At 42.4% G+C, this 23,631-nt stretch overlaps 1 protein-coding gene across 1 annotated transcript in view; it reads right to left on the bottom strand.

Moving 5' to 3' along the window:
• LOC146494037 (uncharacterized) overlaps positions 1-9,173 on the bottom strand; it is a 29,001-nt gene extending 19,828 nt beyond the window's left edge. The window contains exon 1 of the mRNA XM_085147244.1: positions 8,363-9,173. Coding sequence (XP_085003370.1) covers positions 8,363-8,389 — 27 coding nt within the window. The 5' untranslated portion in view covers positions 8,390-9,173. The remainder of the gene's footprint in view (positions 1-8,362) is intronic.
• Positions 9,174-23,631: the final 14,458 nt, after the last annotated feature.

Here is a 23,631-nt window from a genome sequence, read left to right as displayed (position 1 = left end):
GCTGAAAATCTATAGCTGAGGTGGTGTTCGTCCTCTGACTCTTCAGCCTGACAGAAGCAGAAATACTCAGGAGGAAAATAGATCATGAGCTCTGTGATTCGGGTGAAGTGGGAAGTGAGTCACATTTTCTTTTGTATCGTACACAAAGAAGGTCGTTTTTTAACGAAATGATTGGACAAAACCCCGAAATGTTCTGGTACGAACATGGAGGCTTTATCTGAAAGCATCTAAATGTGTTATCATGTGATTTATCTCAGTTATAATTATCAGAATCCCTGTTTGATCAGTGATTTGTGAATGATGCCGTTGACACAGTGTACTGTGCAGCCACGGGGAGGACAGAGCAGCAGCACCACTCTTTTATGTCAAACTGTCAGTCTCTGTACAGTCACATGCCACGCCCGGCCGGCTTTGCTGCCTTAAATTCCTCCGATCACGCACAAAGTGTGGCTTTCTGCTCTGTTTTGTGTTACAGCGCTGTCAGCACAGACAGGTCAAACATTCACAGGCAGCTTTAGGGGCCATGAAAGAAGATCCTGCTGATCGTCTCCAAGAAAAACCTCGAGCTTTCACCTGGCAGGTGGACCGATTCAGTCACAGCACCAGTGGGATGAAGTTGAAATGACATCCTGGGAACAATCGTGTTGGTTCTTCTTCTTTTGGCTGCTCGCCACAGCATCCGTCTGACCCGATCCCCAGCATCCTCCTCTGTCACACCAAACCTCTGCACGTCCTCCTTCACAGCATTCACGAATCCTCTCTGTTTCCTCCTCCTTACATCTCCATAGTCAGCATCCTTTGTCTAATATATCCACTATGCCTCCTCTGCACTTGTCCTTGCCAGTGTCCTCTTTCCTAGACATCTCCACTCCCTCCTTACTGATCCTGTGTAGTTCATTGTCCTCCATCTGTCCCCTTACCTCGCTAATTTTCCACATTCATCAGCTCTCATCTTCTAGACACACTCTTCACTCATTTGCACATGTCTGTGGTTAACCACCCTAACCTGCTGCACATCCTTTCCTTTCTTAATGCCCAGTGTCACACACAGCTACTAAGCCTTTTCCTTTGCCACCTCTCTCTTTCCTGCACGCCTCGCCTCAAAGTACTCTTGTCAATCTCTTCATCTCCCTGGAGTAGTGTAGTTGTTGATGGAAAATCTATTTAGGAAAAATAACTACTGTGCACACAAGACAAAAGGTTTTTGGATGGGTCCAACCAGGGATCTATAGGGGTCGTGAGACTGCACGAGTTAAGGACAGTAATCACCTCTTGTTGGCTCTTTTGATTGGATTTTTTGCTGATTGATACGGATTTTTATGGACAGACTGAAGCATTAGATTTGAATTATCTGATACTGTTTTCTCATCGTTTAAATCTTATTAGCCTGTCAGGTGTTCCACAGGGGTCAGTTTCAGGCCCAGGCTTGTTCTCCTTATATATCCTCATAGAGCATGTAAGTGAGATGCATGGGTCAAGTTGTATTTCTTATGTTAACTACTTACAGATATATCAATGTCACTATCAGGCCATCTGACTGTGGTATGCCAAGTTGTCTTGAGGACTTCCTTTGCAAGGTCAAAAATTAATTTCCTCCAACTAAACTCAGAAAAAATGAAATTGCTGTCCACGAGTTTTGGCCCACGCCTGAACAGATTCTGGCATTAGCTGATGATGAAGGTAAATTTCATGGCAGTTGTAAAAATATCCTAGTGATATGCATAAGATGTAACTAATGAAAGGATATAGACAACTGATGAAAGTTGCAAAAGTGTGTAATGATGTTGGTCTGGACTGTCATTTTGGTGATCAGCTCAGACACTCAGAAATCCTCAGACTACATGGAGGGAGATACTAAAACAGCATCAAAAATGTGGCTCTCATTGGGCGTGCAGCACAACCAAAGCAGCAATCATAACTAAGGCATGACATTACCGGTGTCATTGGGGGATAGTTTCCTGCTGTTCAAAAATCTCTAAATGTGGGCCTGTTTGATCAGGCACAGTGAGAGGAAATCCCTTCTTCTTCCAGTACTGGAGCTACTCCTCAAATACTGTAGTGTAGTGCAAGGCTGCAGTGGAGGAGTCTACAATGTAGGTTGGTGCATGGATTATAATAGTTTGCAATTCTTTAGGTTGATGATAAAACTGTCGGTGCAGTGCAGCATCATTTTGTTCAGTTATACAACTCGTAGAATCAAAGTTGAAGGAAAAACCAGAAACATTATCAGTTCACATTCAACGAAAATGCTGTGAAACATGTTGGCTGAAACTGTAAACCTTTAAGAAGAGGCTGAAAACTGGCCAAATAATGAGCACAGTTAATAATTATTAAATATACTGTCCAGCAAATATAGTGCTATATCAAAGCTGTTTACTGATCTGTTGAAAACTACAATTTATTGTGTATGTTTAACTAAATAGCACAAAACTTAATGTGTCATTAAGTTGAATGAGTTAACCTGGGACCTGAGAATGATCTACATAAAAACATGATATCAGACTAGCAATAAACTACATAGCCCACATTATAAAGAAATGAATGCCTTATTGTCGACAAATACATGTCAAGGAGTTGGTCATGTTACCAAGGCCATAGAGTATTAATTTAAGTGGTTGAACGAATACATTTAAAAGGAAATATCAGCAGATGTAATTTTGCACATAAATTCATATATATATAAAATATTTCATGTAAAGCTATTTCTGAGCCAACATACAGTTTCACCTTTTTAAGTAGGGACCAGCGTAACTAACGCTTGCCCTGTCCTGCTAGAACTTCGTGCAGTGTTTGATACTGTTGACCACAATATTTTATTATTAAAGGTAAAGAGTCCTCTTCACACACTGAGGTTAATTATTACAGGTACTGTGCTGCAGTGGTTTGTATCATATCTATCTAATAGACTCCAGTTTGTGCATGTAAATGGAGAGTCCTCTTCACACACTGAGGTTAATTATGGAGTTCCACAGGGTTCAGTGCTAGGACCAATCCTGTTTACATTATACATGCTTCCCCTAGGCAGCATCATTAGAAGACATAGCATACATTTACACTGCTATGCAGATGACACCCAGCTCTATCTGTCCATGAAGCCAGATAACACACACCAATTAGTTAAACTGCAGGAATGTCTTAAAGACATAAAGACCTGGATGACCACTAACTTTCTGCTTCTTAATTCAGATCAAACTGAGGTTATTGTACTCGGCGCTGAAGATCTTAGAAATATGGTATCTAACCAGATTCTTACTCTGGATGGTATTACCTTGGCCTCCAGTAACACTGTGAGGAACCTTGGAGTCATTTTTGACCAGGATATGTCCTTCAACCCACATATTAAACAAATATGTAAGACTGCGTTCTTCCATTTGTGCAACATCTCTAAAATTAGAAATATCCTGTCTCAGAGTGACGCTGAAAAACTAGTTCATGCATTTATTACTTCCAGGCTGGACGACTGTAATTCATTATTATCAGGAAGTCCAAAAAACTCCCTGAAAAGCCTTCAGCTAATCCAAAATGCTGCAGCAAGAGTCCTGACAGGGACTAGAAAGAGAGAGCAGATTTCTCCTGTTTTGGCTTCCTGTTAAATCCAGAATTCAAAATCCTGCTCCTCACATACAAGGTCTTAAATAATCAGGCCCCATCTTATCTTAATGACCTTAAAGTCATGGAAAAGATTTTCACATGATCAAATAGTTTAATTTAGCATTATGTCATTCTGTTAACTTAATTAATGATGAGCTTATTCACTGCAGTTGATTGAGTTGATGCAAACCGTGCAATTACGTTAGTCCAGCAAAAGCACTTAATACTACTGGAAAGCTATTTCTTAAAGTGGAAATCCTTCCCTAAATTATTTTAACTTCATTCAAAGAGTTATTCTTTGGAGTGTTCAACAAAGTCTGGTTAAAATAAAACTTTAAAGAATGTATTAAAAACTCACATACCTGTCACTACATCCTTCACTCACTATGTGTTTATAGACCTCTCCATTCAATCATTGGTTGCTATTAATCTCTGTCTCTCTTCCACAGTGTGTCTTTTGTCTTGTCTACTTCCTCTTACCCCAACCGGTCGCAGCAGATGGCCCCGCCCCTCCCTGAGCCTGGTTCTGCCTGAGGTTTCTTCCTGTTAAAAGGGAGTTTTTCCTTCCCACTGTCACCATGTGCCTGCTCACACAGACTCGTCTGATTGTTGTCTCTAACAGATTTCTTTTAATTCCCCTTACTGGACGTTTGATTCTTACAATCCAAGCGGGCTAATGAAAGAGGCACCGGCCTCCTTATTACAACAACTCATGTTTTCCTCTCTGGTCTCTATTTAAAGTCTGGTGTAGACTGATGTGTAGTGACTGTCTGTAAACACGTGTTCATGAAGTGCACTGATCAGGTCACCTCAGCAGGTATCAGCTTGAGTTATGACCTCCCTCCTCTGTTTGTCTCTGCCTGTTTCACTCTGTCAGAGATCCACTGGTCTCTGAACTCTGTGTGTGTGTGTGTGCTGCGCATCATCTGATAAGATGTTTGTTTACATGCACCACAGCGTCAGCGCATCGAGGAGAAAACCCTCCCCGACATGCGTTCCCAGATAATCGTATGTTCCAGAGTTCTGAGATGAACAGGAGCCAGAAAACATTCATGCTGCAGATTGTTCAGCTCCGCATGAAGGCGAGCCCTTTTGATCATTGAGCCGTTCAGCCAGGAGATGTGGTGCTAAATGAAAACACGGCTAACTCGCTGACAGCAATTACTGAGATGTGGCTTCTTGCTACAACAGGCGGCGAGCAGGAAGGAGGAGTGCTCAGTCACCAAGACGAACGGGAACACTTTCCAAGAAAAACTCCCCGTGACGGCTGATCTGTAGAGCTGGAGCCTCTTCATAATGTGTCCTTGTGCTATTCAGGCTTTACGTGGATAATAGATCGTTGAAAGCTTTTAAGAGAGTGATTTTCTCTTTTCCCTCTTATACAGTAGTCACCAACGGAAGTCGCGGTTGGCAGGTTTTGGTTTAAGAAAAGAAAAAGATCTTTGTAGATGCTCCATATCTGTGAGTTTATTAGAGGCACATAAAGAAGGAAAAACATGCTGACCTATATTCAGATCGCTGCCAACGAGCTCAACACTAATTAGGGAAATTATGGGGTTAATTAACATAAGATTAAATATTTATTTTTCTGCAAAATGAAATAAAATAAATCCTCCATTTGTCTGGATTTAATGGTTTAAGGTTTTGTGCAGAATTCTGATGGAGACAAGAACATAAACGCTGGATGACTCATCCCTCACTGCTTCAGTAAGTCAGATGACAAACCTGATTTGTTTTGTCACATGGGGGAAGCAGGGGCGTAATTTCCAGGAGGGTTAGGGGGGTTATGACCCCCCAATAATCAGACCCAACCAATATAACCCCCCAATAAGATGATGAATTATCTTGCATAAATAGGCTGTTGATTTTCTTTAATCATCTGGGAATTTACCCAGATTTATTTATTTATTTAGACAGAGATCTTGACCCCCCCCCCCCCCCCCAGTATTCAGCACAAAGTTACGCAGATGGGAGGAAGAAAACAGCGAAAATCCAAATCTACAGTTACAGACTGTTCGAAAGAAGATTTCAAAACCAAACGCTGTGTGATAATGAAACAGATGCTTTAGGTGCGCAGGTGTATTTGTAGATCGACAGATGATGAGTGCATGGTCTAAACTTCTACTTTCACTTCATATTTGATGCAACATGATCTTTATCTTATAAATAATGGCCCCCATCACGATCATGATTGCGTGATTCAGTGCAGGCCTGTTCCTCGGATTCCTTTTCTAAACCTCCTTAATCTTCATTTCTAGTTTCGTGCTGCTAAAATGGGGAAACATCTGTACTCACCCCCAACGTCTCACATATGGACAGTTGATCAAGACCCGTCAGCATCACATTTTTATACAAATTGCACCACTTAACATAGTTTTTCTACAGGTAAACACCGTGAACGTCTTCTTAAACTTCATCAAACTGCGAGTAAAAAACCAAGCAAAGCAAAGCTTGAGACCTGAGCCACAGTCCCCCGGTTCCCTTTCTCCTGTGTAGGCTTCATGGCTCCTTTTACGCAGGAGCATTTGCTCAGATTTGATCTCATGCAAATGAGATTTAGTTTTAATTACTTGCTCTTTGTGGCCCCTCAGGCTTGTGAAAAATAACCGTCTGAACTGAGTAGTCTGGGTGTCTCGTGCACATTCTTACATCGTCAGGATTAAGAGAAGATCTCTTACTGAAACATTCACAGCACTTCAGCGCACGTCTAGATTCAAACGTTTTTCTGGGCTCGCAGATCAAATCAAAGATTAGCCTCGGAGAGTCAGGTCTTCATCTCCAGCAGACATCAGAACAACAGCTCTCTGAAGCTGTATTTGACCCCTGCATGAAGTGCCTGATGAGGCTGTTTGAAGTTAATCCAGCCACAACTTCTCTGCCTGAACGCGCTGCTGACAAATACAAGACCTCAAATTAATTTTGTTAATCAAGTTATTAAGTAACAACAATGAAAACATCACCAAACAGTCTGCAGGCACACGAACAACTCTGATGAGGTTACACTTGTTTCTCCCTGGTTTTACAAACCTCCAATTAATAATGAATAAGTTCTCATGTAAACACCACCATGATGGTGATTGGAAGTGAAGCACACATTCATACCATTGTACGTGTAAATATAACTTATTTATAGGAATGAAAAGAACAAAGCATCTCTGCAGAGATGAGATAACCTGCTGCACGTGACCTCAGCTGATCTCTGCAAATCAGGCCTTTGCTTCAGCACAGCAGTGAGACTGAAGCCACTGTGGGTAAAACACTCGTGACAGCCTGCTTGGAGTTTGTCAAACTGCATTTAAAGGACAAAGTGCAAAGAGATTTGTTGATTTGATGAGACAAACTCCCAGGCACTGATCATCACTCAATGAACCTACTGGTGCAGCTGAGCACGGTGGAGGCATCATCATGCTGCAGGGCTGCGTCTCAGCAGCACAAACACAGAGACCTGGAGTAAACCAACCAGACAACCCTGGAGTGCCTTCAGCTGCAGCGTCACAGGTAAAGTCCAGAGTTTAAACCCAGAGCATCAGTGCAGCCAGCACAGGCAGCATTTTAAAGGTTTACGTAGCCACAGTTAACAGTCCTGCTGTCAAACTTAGTATTAAGTTAAAGGTTAAGCTTGGCCAATGACATTACCCTGATTTATTTTTTGATTCCACAATGGTCCCAAATTTACAAAGGCTTAAAACTGGCAATTAAAGAATAAAGTCTTCAGAGAAGTGTCCTGATGCATCTCAACCATCCAGGAAAGCAAATCTCCAAAAGTTGATTCTGTTCATCTGGACGAAGCGTTTTGTGGGAGAAACATTTCTGAAGGAACTGAAGGAACAACGGGCTGGGAGGTCAAACCTTCAGTGGGCTGGTTTCAGTCTAATGCAAATGTCCTGTTTATAAGATCCTGCAGTCAGCTGAGACTGAAGACGTCAGCTGATGATGACGAAACGTTTCTCCCACAAAACGCTACGAACAGATGAACAGAATCAACTTTTGGAGGTCTTCAGAGAAGTGTTTTTGCAGCCACGGGCTTCACCTCCTGCTGACCATCAGAGAGACTACAAGGCACATCTACAGTAGCCTCAGTTCTTAGACACAGAAATCATCTTTCATACTGAGGTTCTGAGGTTTACCCAAAATACTGGAAACTACCTCTGCTGCTAGAGAAGCTTCTACAAAAGACTAAATTAGTTTTAGAATACTTTTTAAATGTCAAATAGGATGTTTGATTTTTACATAATATTAATAATAACAGAATTGCAAAAAGCAAGAAACACGGACTGTGACTCATTGATGTGAGTGTAAAGTGAAGGGATGTGAATACTTTATGAGTCCTGGACATGTGTGCAGCTCCCAACACTGTTTCTCACTCACTGCTTTTCTTTCTGCCTCCTCATCCTTTACAGAAACACACACACACACACACACACACACACACACACACAAACAGCCTTTAGCCTTCAGTCATCAGAGCTTCTCTCTCAGCTATTGTCTGGGTTCATTCGTAATATCTGGGTTAGGGATTTGTGTACATGTGTGTGTGAGCAGGAGTGTGTGTGTGTGTGCATACAGTAAAGGTGTGTGTCTACATCTCCACAGTGATATAACAGAGAGCAGGTCATCCCAGCAGCCATCACATCTCATTTACCCACCCTCCTCCTCCTCCTCCTCCTCCTCCTCCTCCTCGTTCTCCTCTCTTTCTCACCCCCCTCTTTGTTTATCACTCTCTCTCTCTCTCTCTCTCAGACCCAAAACACACCTGCAGAAGCTCACTCACCTTGGTCCGAGTGAGACGGCAACCCATTCTGCCTTTGCCCTCGGACAGGTCAGAGTTAGGAGCAGCAGAGAGGAGAAAATGGTGGGGAAATGGTGAGTATGACAGGAAAAGAAAAGGAATAAGATGGAGAGATCAGATGAAAGAAACTGCAGAGGAGAGGAAGGAAAAGGGCAGGAGAGGGTTCAAAAGCATGAGAACGAAAGACGGCGAGAGAATAGAAAGAAAGAGAGAGAGAGAGAGAGTTTGTTGAGCCTCGTCCGCCCACCAGCTCACATCTCCAAACTCTGAAAACCCACAATCCCTGGCTAATCAGCTGTCCTCCTGTGCTGCTGAGGAAACTACAGCTCCCATGATGCTGCGGTGTAAACAGCAGCAGCAGCAGTCGGTGGGAAGCAGGTCCATCGCATTAAACCCCTCTCTCCTCAGGAATGAGAAATAATGATGGGCGAGCAAACTGCAGCAGGAGCAGCACACAGCGGGACGAGCGAGACAGAGAATGAATGGAAGAGAGAGAGAGAGAGCGGTACATGTAAAGAGCAGAGCTGTCTTCATCTGACTGTTTCTTCCCTTTCTCTCTGTGTTCTTCTCTCTCTCTCTCTCTGCAGCTCGGCTCCTGCTGGCCAATCACAGTGGCTGGATGCAGGAGGAGGGAAACATTTGCTCTGATTGGTCAAAGGAAGTGTCAGCTGAAGCATCCATTCAACGTTTTTCTCTCCCCGCTGCTCCTCTCTCTCTCTCTCGTTCTCTGTATTTTGTTGGTCTGTCCTTGTTTCACTCGCTCTTCTTCACACGGTGCTTTTTCTCTCGTCCCCATCTGTCTCAGAAAGCCCACAGCAGTGTGTGTGTGTGTGTGTGTGTGTGTGTGTGTGTGTGTGTGACCCTTTTTAGCCTTCATAACTCACATGTTCAGAAATGAAAGTGCACTTTGATGTCCTGTAATATGGACGTTATTTAGCATGAAAGTACATTTAGCACAGCTTCATTTAGAGTTAAAGCTGGACAGAAAACACGGTCCAATCCCGTTTGAACACTACATCTTAATCTGGTAGTGTCGGGGCGGGGCGATCGTGGCTCAAGAGTTGGGAGTTTGTCTTGTAATCGGAAGGTTGCCGGTTTGAGCCCCGGCTTGGACAGTCTCGGTCGTTGTGTCCTTGGGCAAGACACTTCACCCGTTGCCTACTGGTGGTGGTCAGAGGGCCCGGTGGCGCCAGTGTCCGGCAGCCTCGCCTCTGTCAGTGCGCCCCAGGGTGGCTGTGGCTACAATGTAGCTGCCATCACCAGTGTGTGAATCTGTGGATGACTGGATGTGTAAAGTGCTTTGGGGTCCTTAGGGACTGAGTAAAGCGCTATACAAATACAGGCCATTTACCATTAATCTAAAAAATTATATATATATATATATATATATTTATAAATAACCCAACATAATGGAGATCCTGGTACTCTGATCCCATGCTGCTATATTTGGCGATAGAAACATGGAATTTCTCTCTAGTGGGGAAGGCGTCATGATCAAGCTTTCAGTCTAAGTTCAACATTTTAGTTTATTTTTTTGTTTGTAAGTTATATTATAATTATCATCTAGTTTCAGATTTCCTGCACTCCTGTCTTTCCTCTATTTGTTTCTTTTGTCTCTTAAGTCTGTATTTCTTTGTTAGACCTGCTGTTACTTCCTGTTTTATTTTGTTACCCTCTCGTCTCGTCTCGTCTCGTCTAACAAGTCTGTTTAGTTTTGCTTGTGTTTTCTGCTGTGTGTGATTTCCCCGCCTGTTTTCCCTTCCCTGATCATTTCAGTGTATTAAGAGCCTCAGTTTGTGGTAGTTTCCTCCTTACTTTATGCACATTGTTTCCTGCCTGTTGTTGGATTTCAGTTTTATTAACTTTGTCTCCCAAATCTGGATTTTGGATCTGATTTTTCCCACTACATCTGACTGAAGGATCCTGAGCTAGTGTGTGGTTGAAATATTTTACCTACATATGATCAGAAGTGACCAAAGAAAGACAACTTTTAACAGGTTTTACAAAATCAAAAGTGTAAAAGGTCCAGACACAGACAGCAAACAGGACCAGACTGTTTATACACTGAGAGGCTGACTAAAAGCGAGACACAGGTGAATACAATAAATTCAGCAAAAAGGAAGAAATAAAACTTATGTGAAGCATAAAAGGAAACTAACTTTCAAAATAAAACAGGAAATAAACAAGTGAACTAATACGGACATAAATACTAACAGGTCGGAGTAGAAAACAGGAGAACTGAGATATTAACACAAAGATGAGAGTGAGTGAGGAACAGCCTCAGAAACAGACGAAACTAAAACTAACAGACATAAAACAAAACACAGGAACTAAAATTCATCGAAACCATTAAAGGAAACGAGCAAAGTCTCAGTGATCTCTCAATAAACACATTTTGCAATAGAAAACCAAAGAGGAATGTTAAATCTATCAGTCTAATCCATTACAAGGGTAAGAGATCGTGGCAGAGGTGTGGTTTATGGCGTCGTGGTGGTCACGTCAGACCCATCGCCTGCACAGCTGCTTCAGTTGCTTGTGTAGATGCTGGCGGCATACACAGGGAGCGAGCAGTGGCGCAGAGGCAACAGCTGAACAGACTTCAGGGCCCGGCCGAGCACCAGATGCAGGTGCTGGTTGGGGTCACCGTGCCACGACGCACCGGATGGGGGAGGGCGACAACCCACAGTTATTCCTGGAGACCATCCAAGCCATCTCAGAGCGTGCCAGTGTCCCACGGCAGAATGGGCGCCATGGCTGGTTCTCTCTGGGAATGCTCAGACAGCAGCTCTGAGCTTGCCGCCAGCCTCGCCGGGACCTTTGGAGACATCTGATGGGACATTTTGGATCGCTTGGACCTTTCCCAGGAAAACCGCTGCCTGGTTGTTGGATGACGGCAGAGGACCAGACACTGTTTGTGGAAGGGTGTCCCAGAAAGATGGCAGACCCTGGCCCAGTAAAAATGAGATTCAGTACATCCTGGACCTTAGACAAAGCTGCACACATTGGGGAGGTTGTCACTGAAAAATGTGCTCCAGGCCCAGAAATGTCAGCAGGGCCTCTACAGAGTGGCAAATTCACCAGGAGATAAAGTACTTCTATTATCAAGCTCAAAGTTAGTCACCAAGTGGCAAAGACCCTTTGTGGTCACATGGTGAGTGGGCAGCATGCAGACGGGGGTGGAGCCACACAGATATATCACCTTCATCTCCTAAAAGCATGGAGAGAGGCCAAAACCACTTCTCTGGTCTAGTGTCCTGGTGAAGGAGAGAGATGATAGTTACCTGAGCATAAATGGCAAATCTTCCAGAGAGAACTGGCTGAAATGCTGAAAATAGTTCTTGTAGTGAAGAAAGATGGGTCTATATGCTTCTGTGTCAACTACTGCAAGGTAGATTCCCTTGTCTGCAAATTCCAAGGAAACACAGCGTGAGGTTTGGACCTGTTTGTCAACTTTCGTTTGGCTTGTTCCCAGCGCCTCATGGACCATGTGCTCTGTGCCCACGCTGCAAAGCTTCTTAATGTAAACAGAGGGCTGGGTGCCGTTTTGTCCCAGCGGGGGATCGCCACCTGATCCTGTACACCAGCTGGAAACTGACAGGGCAGGAGAGGAAATACAGCACAGTGGAGAAGAGTGCCTGGCAATCCGGCCGGCGGTGGACTCTCGTCGTTCGTTCCTCTCACACTCAGACTGATGTGACTGTGTCAGAGGCAGAACTCAGGTCTAGTAGCTGCATCAGCAACTATTCTCAGATCAGCTCATTACAGCGTTCGTTATAGAAATATATGAGATCTCAAGGTTCAAGGTTCTTTATTCGTTTTATTATTATTTCATATAAAATCTTAGATTATTACAGACTTATGGTGTGAGAGGAATAGTATTGAACTGGTTAAGCAGTTATCTAGATAAGGTTCAGTATGTGCAGTGTTTAGGCAATGCATCTGATCGAATGAAAATAGAATGTGGGGTCCCTCAAGGTTCTGTTTTAGGACCAAAACTTTTTAATTTAGATATAAATGACATTTGTGATGTGTCAAAAATGTTAAATTTTGTTTTGTTTGCAGATGATACAAATTTTTATTGTACTGGAGAAAACTTGAAAGAATTGGCTAAAATTATGGTTATTGAAATGAAAAAAATTAAAAAATGCTTTGATGTAAATGAGTTATCGCTGAATTTGGAAAAAACAAAGTTTATGATATTCGGAAACCGTGTAAAGGAGGAAGAGATAGTATTATCTATAGAGGGAGTATTAATTGAAAGAGTGACAGAATTCCGTTTTCTGGGTGTAATAGTGGACGAGTTACCATGGAAATCACACATTGAACATGTTAAAAAAAGTTGGCTAAAAGTCTATATATCCTGGGTAATGTAAGATATATATTAGATTACAAGACAATGAGAATATTATATTTTTCATTGTTTCTACCCTATCTGAGTTATCGTGTTGAAGTATGGAGGAATACATATGTGACTAATATGAAACCATTATATTTATTACAGAAGAGAGCCATTCGAATTATGCATAAAGTTAAATATAGAGAACACACTAATAGTTTGTTTATAAAATCAAAATTATTAAAACTAGAAGACATAGTGAAATTACAGACATTAACTATTATGTTTAGGGCAAAAAATAAAACACTACCTCTTAAGTTACAAAGTTTATTTGTATTGTGTGGCAGAAGGAAGTTTTATTTTAAGCATCAGTTTGCTCGAACCACACAAAGGCAAATGTGTCCAACAGTCACAGGCATAAGAAACTGGAATTCTCTCAGTGATCATCTTAAGTGTTGTACAAATGTTTCTCAATTTAAAATCTGCTATAAGAATAAAATGATAAACCAATATGAAGAAGTTGAAAATAATAGAATTTAATTGTAGAAAAATGATCCTTTTAGTTTGAGATTTAGTGGTATTGCTCATTGTTGAGTATATTGTTCTGTTTGCTTTGTTTTGTTATGTACAGAATATTGTCAGAGTGTAATTTTGGTTGTAAGTGCCTACTTGTATTATCACAGATAGGGGGCAGGTGTCAATAAGAATTTATTCTTCTTCCTTTTCATGCATGGAAACAGTGTTACTTTAATTGAAAGAATGGGAAATGAATTACGGCTGTACCATGTGTGAAACAAAAATAAATGAAATAAAAAATAAAAAATAGATGTTCTTTTTTATATTCACAGAAACAGCAGTCCAGGCTTCTTTCACCAACGCCTCAAAAACATGTTGCTCAAAGTCCTGCTTCTTCTTTATTAGCAGTGACCGTTTCATTTTAAATAAGAAAGTAGAGTTCACACAAATCAGAGAAGAACTAAAGAATAATATGTTTTAAAAGGACAAAGCAGAAAGAAATGTTTCATAACCAAAATTGGTAAAGCTTGTCTTATACAGATGGTTTCCTTTCCTTGTTTCCTTCTTCATCCTTGTGGAAGACTTCTCCATCTGGCTGCTTCCTCCAGCTCAGTGCAAGATCTCCAGCGGCTCGCTGCTCCTTCAGCGTCTGTTTGAGCTGGGACACACAAAAATGTGATTTGCAGAATATGACAAAATCATTCACTAATATTCGCTATTCACTCTTTTTTGCTGCTGCATAAGTTTGTTGTTATTAGGTATATGAAAGTTAAAGCAGCTCAAAACCAGCTACCTGTTTCAGCATGGCGTCCATCACATCATCGTCATTCAGATCCAGACTTGTGTTTTTCTCCAGCCTCAATCTCACCACTTGCTTGTAGGTAGGCGCTGATTAAAGAACGAGGAATACTCAGGGTTAGAAAACAAAGGATGGACAGCTTACGTCACCTGCTTTTTCTGCTGCCCTGAGTTTAGTTCAGGGTGTCAAACTCATTTCACATGGCGGGACACATACAGCCTCAGATAAACTCTCCTTTCTGTCAGTGACCAAGAAAGAAATCGCTCATTGTTTTTCTGACGCTCCAGATGTTGATCTTTGCGCTTTGACTTCCCATTTAAAGAGTTCGATCACAAATCTCAGAGTAAAAATTGATTCTGCCTTTGACGGTCACGTAAACGAGGTGGTGAAATCAGCCCCTCAGACGCTTATCGAAGGTTAAGCCCTTTATTTTCAAGCGTGACTTGGAAAGTGTTATTCACGCCTTTATTACTTCACGTTTGGATTATTGCATTTCTCTTTCAATGGGGTTGGGCAGGACACTAGTGCAAAATGCCGCAGCACGATTTTTAACTGGCAGAAGGAAATTCGACCACATCGCTCCGGGTTTGGCCTCTACATTGGCTTCCAATTGAATTAAGGATCCGTTTTAAAGTCCTTTTATTGATTTTTAAATCTCTAAATGGTCTGGCACCTGTTTACTTGTCTGATTTGTTGAGGCCTCATGTCCCCATTCGCTCGCTTCAGTCAGCTGAGCAACTGCTGCTTTCAGTCCCAAAGTCACGGCTACAACTTAGAGGAGGCCGAGCGTCCTCTGTAGCGGCTCCAATGCTTTGGAATAACCTTCCTCTCCATATCAGACAGGCTACATCAGTGCCAGTTTTTAAGTCCAGATTAAAAACTATTTTTATTCGCTGGCTTTTAACTCTGTGGGTGACTTTTAAATTAATTTTATTGCTATGCCTGGTTTTTGCTATTTTATTACTATATTTGTATTTGTATCGTACAGCACAAGTGCCAATGATGATGACGGTGATGATGATCCAGCTATTTGTTGCAGTCATGTTGGCCGTCGTGAGGGTTGACAACCTCACAACAGGATATCAAACAGGTTTGATTTGCTTATGACTAAATGATTGATGATGAGCTGGTCGTGAGGTCTTAATCGTTACCCCGCGTATACAACACGATGCACGACACACGATTAAGGCGAAACTCAACCGATCCCCAAAAAGCTCGTACGACTGAAAAATCGTCTCTAAATGGACCAAAAGCCACACAGTGTATGCCCAGCTAACGTTTCACAAAGTAATTTACATGCATCTCATGGAAGCTTTCTGTGGTTTCCAGCAGCACATTGAAAAAAGACACGTGGACAATCTAAACCGAACATATTGAAACGAGTAGCAGCACTTTAGAGGATTCATACACATCACACGGTGTCTGAGATACGTGATAAGGGAACATTTGCATGAATTCAAAACCTTGTAAAGCAGGAAATGCAAAGCAGCTTTCTTCCCAGCTTTTTCACCAGGTGAGTGGAGCGGCTGTCCCGCGCCTGTATTGAATACTGCTGTTCTAATAGTTTGATGATTTGATGAACTTTATTTGTACAGCACGTTTAAAAGAGCAGCGGTACACCAAAGTGCTTTACAATAAAAACAGGAAAATTAAGACAATAAATAAAAGACTATTAACAAAGTACCACATATGTCATCAGGTTAAGGGCACTAATTATACAGCAATAAAAGGGAATATAAGAACAAAGTTACTAAGAACAGATAGCTAAAAGATAAAGTACGTAAATAAGAAATTGAACCAAATATAAAACAGGGACTAGATGGAAAAGCTTTGTTGAATAAATGAGTTTTAAACGGGATTTAAAAGATAAAACGGAGTCTGACGCACGGATAGCGATGGGAAGGTCGTTCCACAGATTCGGTGCAACCAGGGCAAAAGCACGGTCACCCCTAGATTTAAGTCTAGATCCAGGCTGAGCCAGGAGTAACTGGGCTGAAGACCTGAGGGCTCGCCCAGGGACATGTAGAGAAGATCGACTAGATAACGAGGGGCTAAATTATTCATAATTTTAAAGGTGAGCAACAATATTTTAAATTCAATGTGACATTTTATGGGTAACCAATGGAACTCAATGACAGTTTGTTAGCCAATGAGCGTGCACTTTCACACTCAGACCACCCTCCCCCTCTACTAAGCAAAGTTTAATGCTTCTGACTCTACAGAAGCATTAAACTTTGCATTAAATCCAAAAGATCTCCAGACATCTTGGACTTGACCAAACTCTGAGTCAGGAAGTCCAAACATCTGGAAACAGGAAAAACACAGATATGGTGACAACACAACAAGCGCAAGGAGACGATGAGATAAGGGAATTAAATACAAAGCACCAGAGACAAGATGATCAAAATAAAATAGGAAGCTGAGCTGGATGAAGACTTAAAAATAAAATAAATGGAACATTAGGGACGATCGATTAAACTGAAACACACAAACCAGAAAACCTAATCCAAGGATACAAAACCCAAAACACTGAGGACCAGAGGACACATGTCAGTCTTTAGTCTTTGTTGTTCCTCCTGCTGAGTGATTCTCGACATTTCCCTGAGTACAAAATATGGTGAGAATGTGTTTCTGACAGGAGTTTGTACGTGACAGCCGAGGAACACACTGGTTAGCCAGCATAACACAGAAGGCACTAAGTTGTTACTGGCAGCACCAGAATATGGTAGAAATTCACCCCATGTACAGTTATTAGGAACAAAAATAGTTTTCCAAGTGCCAGGATGTAAGCACTTTTATTCTTTTGTTGTTTTTTTCTTTTACGTGTTTTTATCATGTAAGCCTTCAGAGCAGTGACTCATCTTTCAAGTCAATGTCAAGCAGCCGTTAGCAAAACGACTCTGAACATCTGGCCACATAACCTGACGGGACCTTGCAGAGACTGGAGGGAACGAGAGAACTGCATTACAGATGTGCTCGGGAGCATCGAGATTAAAAATACAACAAGGAAAGAGTGAAGGAACAGAGAAAAGGAGAACAGGAAGGTGGCTGGATAACAGGTGGAAAGAAAAACAAAAGATTACATGGAGTGAAAGAGAAAGCGACCGAGGGCGGCCAGAGGTCACACTGTCTCGAGCTTCAGTGAAGATCTTTCCTTCTCTCCTGCTTTTACTTTTACAGCTCCCTCTGTGTGTCTCCCTCCATCCTTTTACACTGACTGTCTTTCTCTTTAATGCAAACTCACTCCTCCTGCCTGCAGCAAGGTTGTTGGTGTGGTCACTGGAGGCCTGTACAGTGCAGTGGATCACTGTGTCCACTGCAGCGGCAGCGTCATTGTTTGGCCGGAGGACCCAAGCTGGGTCACTACAGGACGTAACATAAAGTGACTTATTTTACTTCAACCTGAAAGACATTTAGCATTCTGCTTATGGAAAACTGGACACTTCTCCAAGTGTGTAAAATCAGAGCAAGTTCATCGTTGAGCCTCATAACTAACCTTCATTTACAAAATCAGTATAACGACGCTTATGTGTGAGTTCAATAAGGAAGCCATCATGATGACCTTCTCCCGCTGACGATGTGGAGACCCAACTTTTTTAGCTCCAATTAAAATCAAGACGCTCAAAAAGACTCTGGAAAAGAGTCGAATCCTTGGGACAGAGTTTAATACACTCAATCATATGAACAGCAGGAAAAATACAAACAGACAAAGCAAAAGCCCGGGTGTACAGCTTTAAGCACAGACGGCAGAGCAACAGCAGAGGGGGGAAAGTGCTGGGGTGTCCTCTGGTCCCCTAATATATACGGACCAGTATCCCCCCCTGCTGCTGGGTAACTTTCCCACCCGTCCTCCTGCCAGACACAGCTGACACTGAGTCTCATCACCATTGAGCTCCCGTGTTTCACAGTTACGATGCTGAATGTGGGAGACAGAAGCACAAACAGGGAAAGCTTCAAAGTTCATGGGTGCGACAGCCATTTTTGTCTCCTCTGTCTCCCTCTTCAGTGTCCAGTGCTGTGGACAGGCCTCGGGGTCCATGGCCACCCAAAAACGTCACAGCGTCGCCTCAGCTGAAACCTACTAATACACATAAGGTTAAACTAATTCAAACAAAAAACAGAAACGTTAATATTTATTGCATTGCAAGTTCAGCTCACAGTGGTTTATTGTTTCTGCAGCAGTCGTGGCGAGCAGCACGATGAGGAGGACGCTCAGCTGATGGTCGAGGTCAGACTTTAGTACCCGATGTCTCTTTGAAACTAAAGAACAGGCTTGTGTCGGTTTGTGCAGCTAGTTTCAAAACACAAATGTCCTCAAAAAGATGTAAATAAATCTAAATGTGTTACAGATGTTCTGCACTCACAGTCAGCTGTTCGACTTCTGCCTCTGCTGCTTGCGTCTGCTGTCTCAGACATATTTGCACTCTTTCATTATTGTGACTCCAAGTCTCCTGTATTTGTATAGTTGTCATAGTGTAATCACTGCAGAGCTTTTCCATCGGTCACGTTTCTTTGTAGCCACTTAGAGGGTTTTTGCGCTGATATTTGAGTTCTTTTTAAAATCATTTTGCATCTACATGCAGTTATTTTCTTTGCAGCTAAATGAGTTTGAGCCTCGTTTGATTTTGCTGTAGTGCTGCACTGTAGTCCAGTGTAACATATCTGGTAGTGCCATCATTGTCTGGCTGTCTGTGTCACTCCTGTACTGCATATTTATATTATTTGTGCACTTTTACGGAGCTGGTTTTAATCTTGCTACACTGTGTATACTGACTAGAAAGGCTTTCAGTTCAATTCTGTTTTTCTTTCCCTTCTTGTTGCAGTTGTTTTGTGTCTGAAGTTTTCTTGAGAAACATCCCTACAGCCCTCTACAGGCCTGTTCAATAGTTCACACAGGCAGTCATTAGAGCTGTAACATCTCCTCCTATGGCAGAATCAGAAAGCCGTGAAAAAGATCTTCTCTTTTCCAAACACAAACAGTAGAAAGCAGCACAGAGTGAAAGAGTCTGATAGAGGGAGGGTTAAAAGAGCGACATACACAACAGAAATACAATCAGACAAGTTTATTTTAATAGAAGAAGAGAAATGCTGCTTAGCTGCAGGGCACACACACACACATACACACACACACACACACACACACACACACACACACACACATGAAGAGTGAGTCTGTGTGCAGCTTTGCAGAGCACCAGGACCAGAAATAGGCTGAGAGCACTACGAGCATTTAGAGATGAATATTTCAACCACTCTCTCACTTCTGCTCTCTCGTAACCACCGCTCCACCTTCTGTCCCTGCTTTCACTTCTTTAAACTTTTAATCCACAATCTTTAAGTTCACATCTTTGTTACTTTCTCCACAGGCCTGCCCACCACACCCACTCAAAGCCACGTCCATCGCTGCTCTCCTTCTGGTCCTCTCTGTGGAAACACATTCACGACAGTGCAGCAGATGTGGGAGCAATAATCAAATATTCAATTCAATTCAATTTTATTTATATAGCGCCAAATCACAACAAATGTCGCCTCAAGGCGCTTCATATATGATGGATTCACGTGCATTCGTAAAGAAAACTTTACCTGGTGATGTGATTGCTTCTTGAAAGTCCTATTCTGACTGCACGCGCATGTAAGATTTATAAACTGTGGAAAAATCTTACTGGCTTTGTGTTGATGGGGCGATGCTAACAAGAATGTTAGCTAGAAAGACTGGCGTGGATCAAACACACACACATTTCTCCTGCCAGCGTCAGGGCCCACTGTCACTTACAAATACACACCAGCCTGGCACGTACAGGTGGAAAGTTTCAAGACTCCCTAAAACACGTTTTCCTCGATTTGAGCCTCAGTGATCAGAAAAGTACAACAGTATCAACTTTCATGTTTGTATTGTTTGGGTCACTGAAAATTACATTTAAAATATTGTTGCTGTTATCAAAACTGGGCACTACCCTTACACATAAACGTTTATATACTGAACAGTATGTAAAGGTTGTCACATACAGTGGTCCCTCGTTTATCACCGGAGTTACGTTCTAAAAATAACCTGCGATGGGTGAAATCTGCAGCTTTATTTTTTACAGTTATTATGGATGTTTTAACCGCAGTGGTTCACCTTTCACTGTGCTGAAAACGATGTTGCGCTTTTTACCCTTCACAGTTGAAAAAGACTAGAAATAAATGTTTTTCTTCTTCTGCATTTTATCAATAAATAGTGAAAAGTCAGTGAGCACCTGTGAAACCTCATGCTGCATTAACTTAAATTACATTTGCCTTTGAACAAACACTAAACTAAAGTGCTGATGTGGATGAACACAGATCAGGAGGAGTAACGACAGCCTGTCAGTTTCACATCTGGAGGTTTTCGGGGCATCTGGAGCACCAATCGCCTTCAACATACGGCCGCACACCTTCATAGTTCCCTCTGAACACACGCACACAAAATATCACACGAATCCAAATCAGATGAACAGAATCAACTTTGGGGGATTTCCTGAATGATTGAATAAACTGTGTTTAGTTTTAGTCTTAGTGTCATTTTCCAACAGAACTGACACGAAGCAACATTGATGTATAAGTGTATTATACTGTATTGTCTACATTATTGTGAGATAACTTTTTTTAATAGAAGCCACATTTAATGACGTCTCCTGCCTTCAGTCAAACATAAAGTGTCATTATTACTACTGTCCACAAGAGGGAGCACTTGTTGTAGTATTGTGCAGCAGTTAGGGAGTCGTGGTACTGACGCTGGGTAGTAGTTACAGACGAGGAAGGAGACTCTGTCCCAGTCCAGTCCCTCCATAGTGTCACAGAGATGGAAGGCACAGCCCACTCTGTGTGTGTCTGCCCACACCATCTGTAACACACACGCAGTTTACACTGAGTGGATCTGCCACAAGGTTTGGACAAAGTCCTCTGCAGTGGATTTTAGCCATTTTAGTCGTATTCCCATTACTGAGAAGTAACTGGACAGTTGATTGATAATTAAAGTCGTTCTCAGTTTGGATATGCATTTCTGCAGATAAATGATGTTAAGATGATTCCAAGTGTTGAACACCTTTTTTGGCTCAAACTTAAAGAAATGCTGGTCTGCTTAGCAGAAAACAAAGCAGCAAACTTATGAAACTCAAAAACGACAACAGGAGCTTCTACAACAGCCGCACACAGAATTCCTGCATCAGAATCCTGAAAGAGATTCTGATGGACCAGAGCACATCCTTCATGTCACGTTTTGCTGGCTATGAAGTCTATTTGGACTAAAGTGTATCACCCACAGACTGATGGTCTGGTGCAGCATCTGAATAAGGCTTTCATTGATTAATGATGATGAACATGATTGGAACCAATGAATAGATCCTGTTTTTTTCACTGCGTTTTTTTAATTTCCTGTTTGGCAGGAAGCCACATGGGGTTCTGGACCTACAAATGTAAAACTGGGAGAGCCAAGCTCCAAAAAAACGGAATTCAGCACGTAATGGACAAAACTTCACGCTTTGGGTCAACTGTCATGTGAAAAAGGTGTCTTAGGGCAGCGGTCCCCAACCCCCGGGCCTCGGTACCGGTCCGTGAGTCGTTTGGTACCGGGCCGCGAGAGTTGAGGCTCAGGTGTGAAATGTATAGTTTTCAGGGTTATCTTGTTATCGTTTTTATCATTTACTCGGTTTTCCTGGGTCTTTTCACTTGTGTTATGAATAAACCTTCTTTTTTTCGGTACCGGTACTAGTTTTATTTTGTTGTATTTATCCGCGACACCTTAAAGTCCGGTCCATGAAAATATTGTCGGGCATAAACCGGTCCGTGGCGCAAAAAAGGTTGGAGACCGCTGCCTTAGGGTGTGTGGTGCTGACCCCCCAGTACTGTACATCAGCCAGTACATCAGAGGATGAGCCACGCTACAGCACTGTAGAGAAGTGCTTAGCTAACAAGTGGGCGACCAACACCCTGTGTTATTTCCTCCTGAGATGCCCATTCACCCACTTTTTGGAACATTCACCCCTGCAGTGGCTCCACCACATGACAAATGTCAACAAATATCCACACCGTGACCACCTGTCGGTATCTGGCTCAAGGGTAGCAAAGTTAGTGGGAGCAAAGTTCTTCCTTTTAACAGGAAGAAACCTCCGGCAGAACCAGGCTCAGGGAGGGGCGGCCATCTGCTGCGACCGGTTGGGGTGAGAGAAGGAAGACAGGATAAAAGACATGCTGTGGAAGAGAGGCAGAGGTTAATAACAGATATGATTCAACACAGAGAGGTCTGTTAACACATAGTGAGCGAGAAAGGTGACTGGAAAGGAAAAACTCAATGCATCATGGGAATCCCCCGGCAGCCTACATCTATTGCAGCATAACTAAGGGAGGATTCAGGGTCACCTGGTCCAGCCCTAACTATATGCTTTAGCAAAAACGAAAGTTTTAAGCCTAATCTTAAAAGTAGAGATAGTTAGTGGGAGTAAAGTTAGTGGGAGTAACGTTAGTGGGAGTAACGTTAGTGGGAGTAAAGTTAGTGGGAATAAAGTTAGTGGGAGTAACGTTAGTGGGAGTAACGTTAGTGGGAGTAGAGTTAGTGGGAGTAAAGTTAGTGGGAGTAACGTTAGTGGGAGTAACGTTAGTGGGAGTAACGTTAGTGGGAGTAAAGTTAGTGGGAGTAATGTTAGTGGGAGTAAAGTTAGTGGGAGTAAAGCTAGTGGGACTAACGTTAGTGGGAGTAAAGATAGTGGGAGTAAAGTTAGTGGGAGTAATGTTAGTGGGAGTAACGTTAGTGGGAGTAAAGTTAGTGGGACTAACCTTAGTGGGAGTAACGTTAGTGGGAGTAAAGTTAGTGGGAGTAACGTTAGTGGGAGTAAAGTTAGTGGGAGTAATGTTAGTGGGAGTAACGTTAGTGGGAGTAAAGTTAGTGGGAGTAAAGTTAGTGGGAGTAATGTTAGTGGGAGTAACGTTAGTGGGAGTAAAGTTAGTGGGACTAACCTTAGTGGGAGTAACGTTAGTGGGAGTAAAGTTAGTGGGAGTAACGTTAGTGGGAGTAAAGTTAGTGGGAGTAATGTTAGTGGGAGTAACGTTAGTGGGAGTAAAGTTAGTGGGAGTAATGTTAGTGGGAGTAAAGTTAGTGGGAGTAACGTTAGTGGGACTAACGTTAGTGGGAGTAAAGTTAGTGGGAGCAACGTTAGTGGGACTAACGTTAGTGGGAGTAAAGTTAGTGGGAGTAACGTTAGTGGGAGTAACGTTAGTGGGAGTAACGTTAGTGGGACTAACGTTAGTGGGAGTAACGTTAGTGGGAGTAAAGTTAGTGGGAATAAAGTTAGTGGGAGTAACGTTAGTGGGAGTAACGTTAGTGGGAGTAGAGTTAGTGGGAGTAACGTTAGTGGGAGTAAAGTTAGTGGGAATAAAGTTAGTGGGAGTAACGTTAGTGGGAGTAACGTTAGTGGGAGTAGAGTTAGTGGGAGTAAAGTTAGTGGGAGTAACGTTAGTGGGAGTAACGTTAGTGGGAGTAAAGTTAGTGGGAGTAACGTTAGTGGGAGTAAAGTTAGTGGAAGTAACGTTAGTGGGAGTAAAGTTAGTGGGAGTAAAGTTAGTGGGAGTAATGTTAGTGGGAGTAAA

This window comes from Neolamprologus multifasciatus, chromosome 20 (genome assembly GCF_963576455.1).
Source record: "Neolamprologus multifasciatus chromosome 20, fNeoMul1.2, whole genome shotgun sequence".
Lineage (NCBI taxonomy): Eukaryota > Metazoa > Chordata > Actinopteri > Cichliformes > Cichlidae > Neolamprologus > Neolamprologus multifasciatus.
This window is presented reverse-complemented; position numbering and strand designations above follow the sequence as displayed.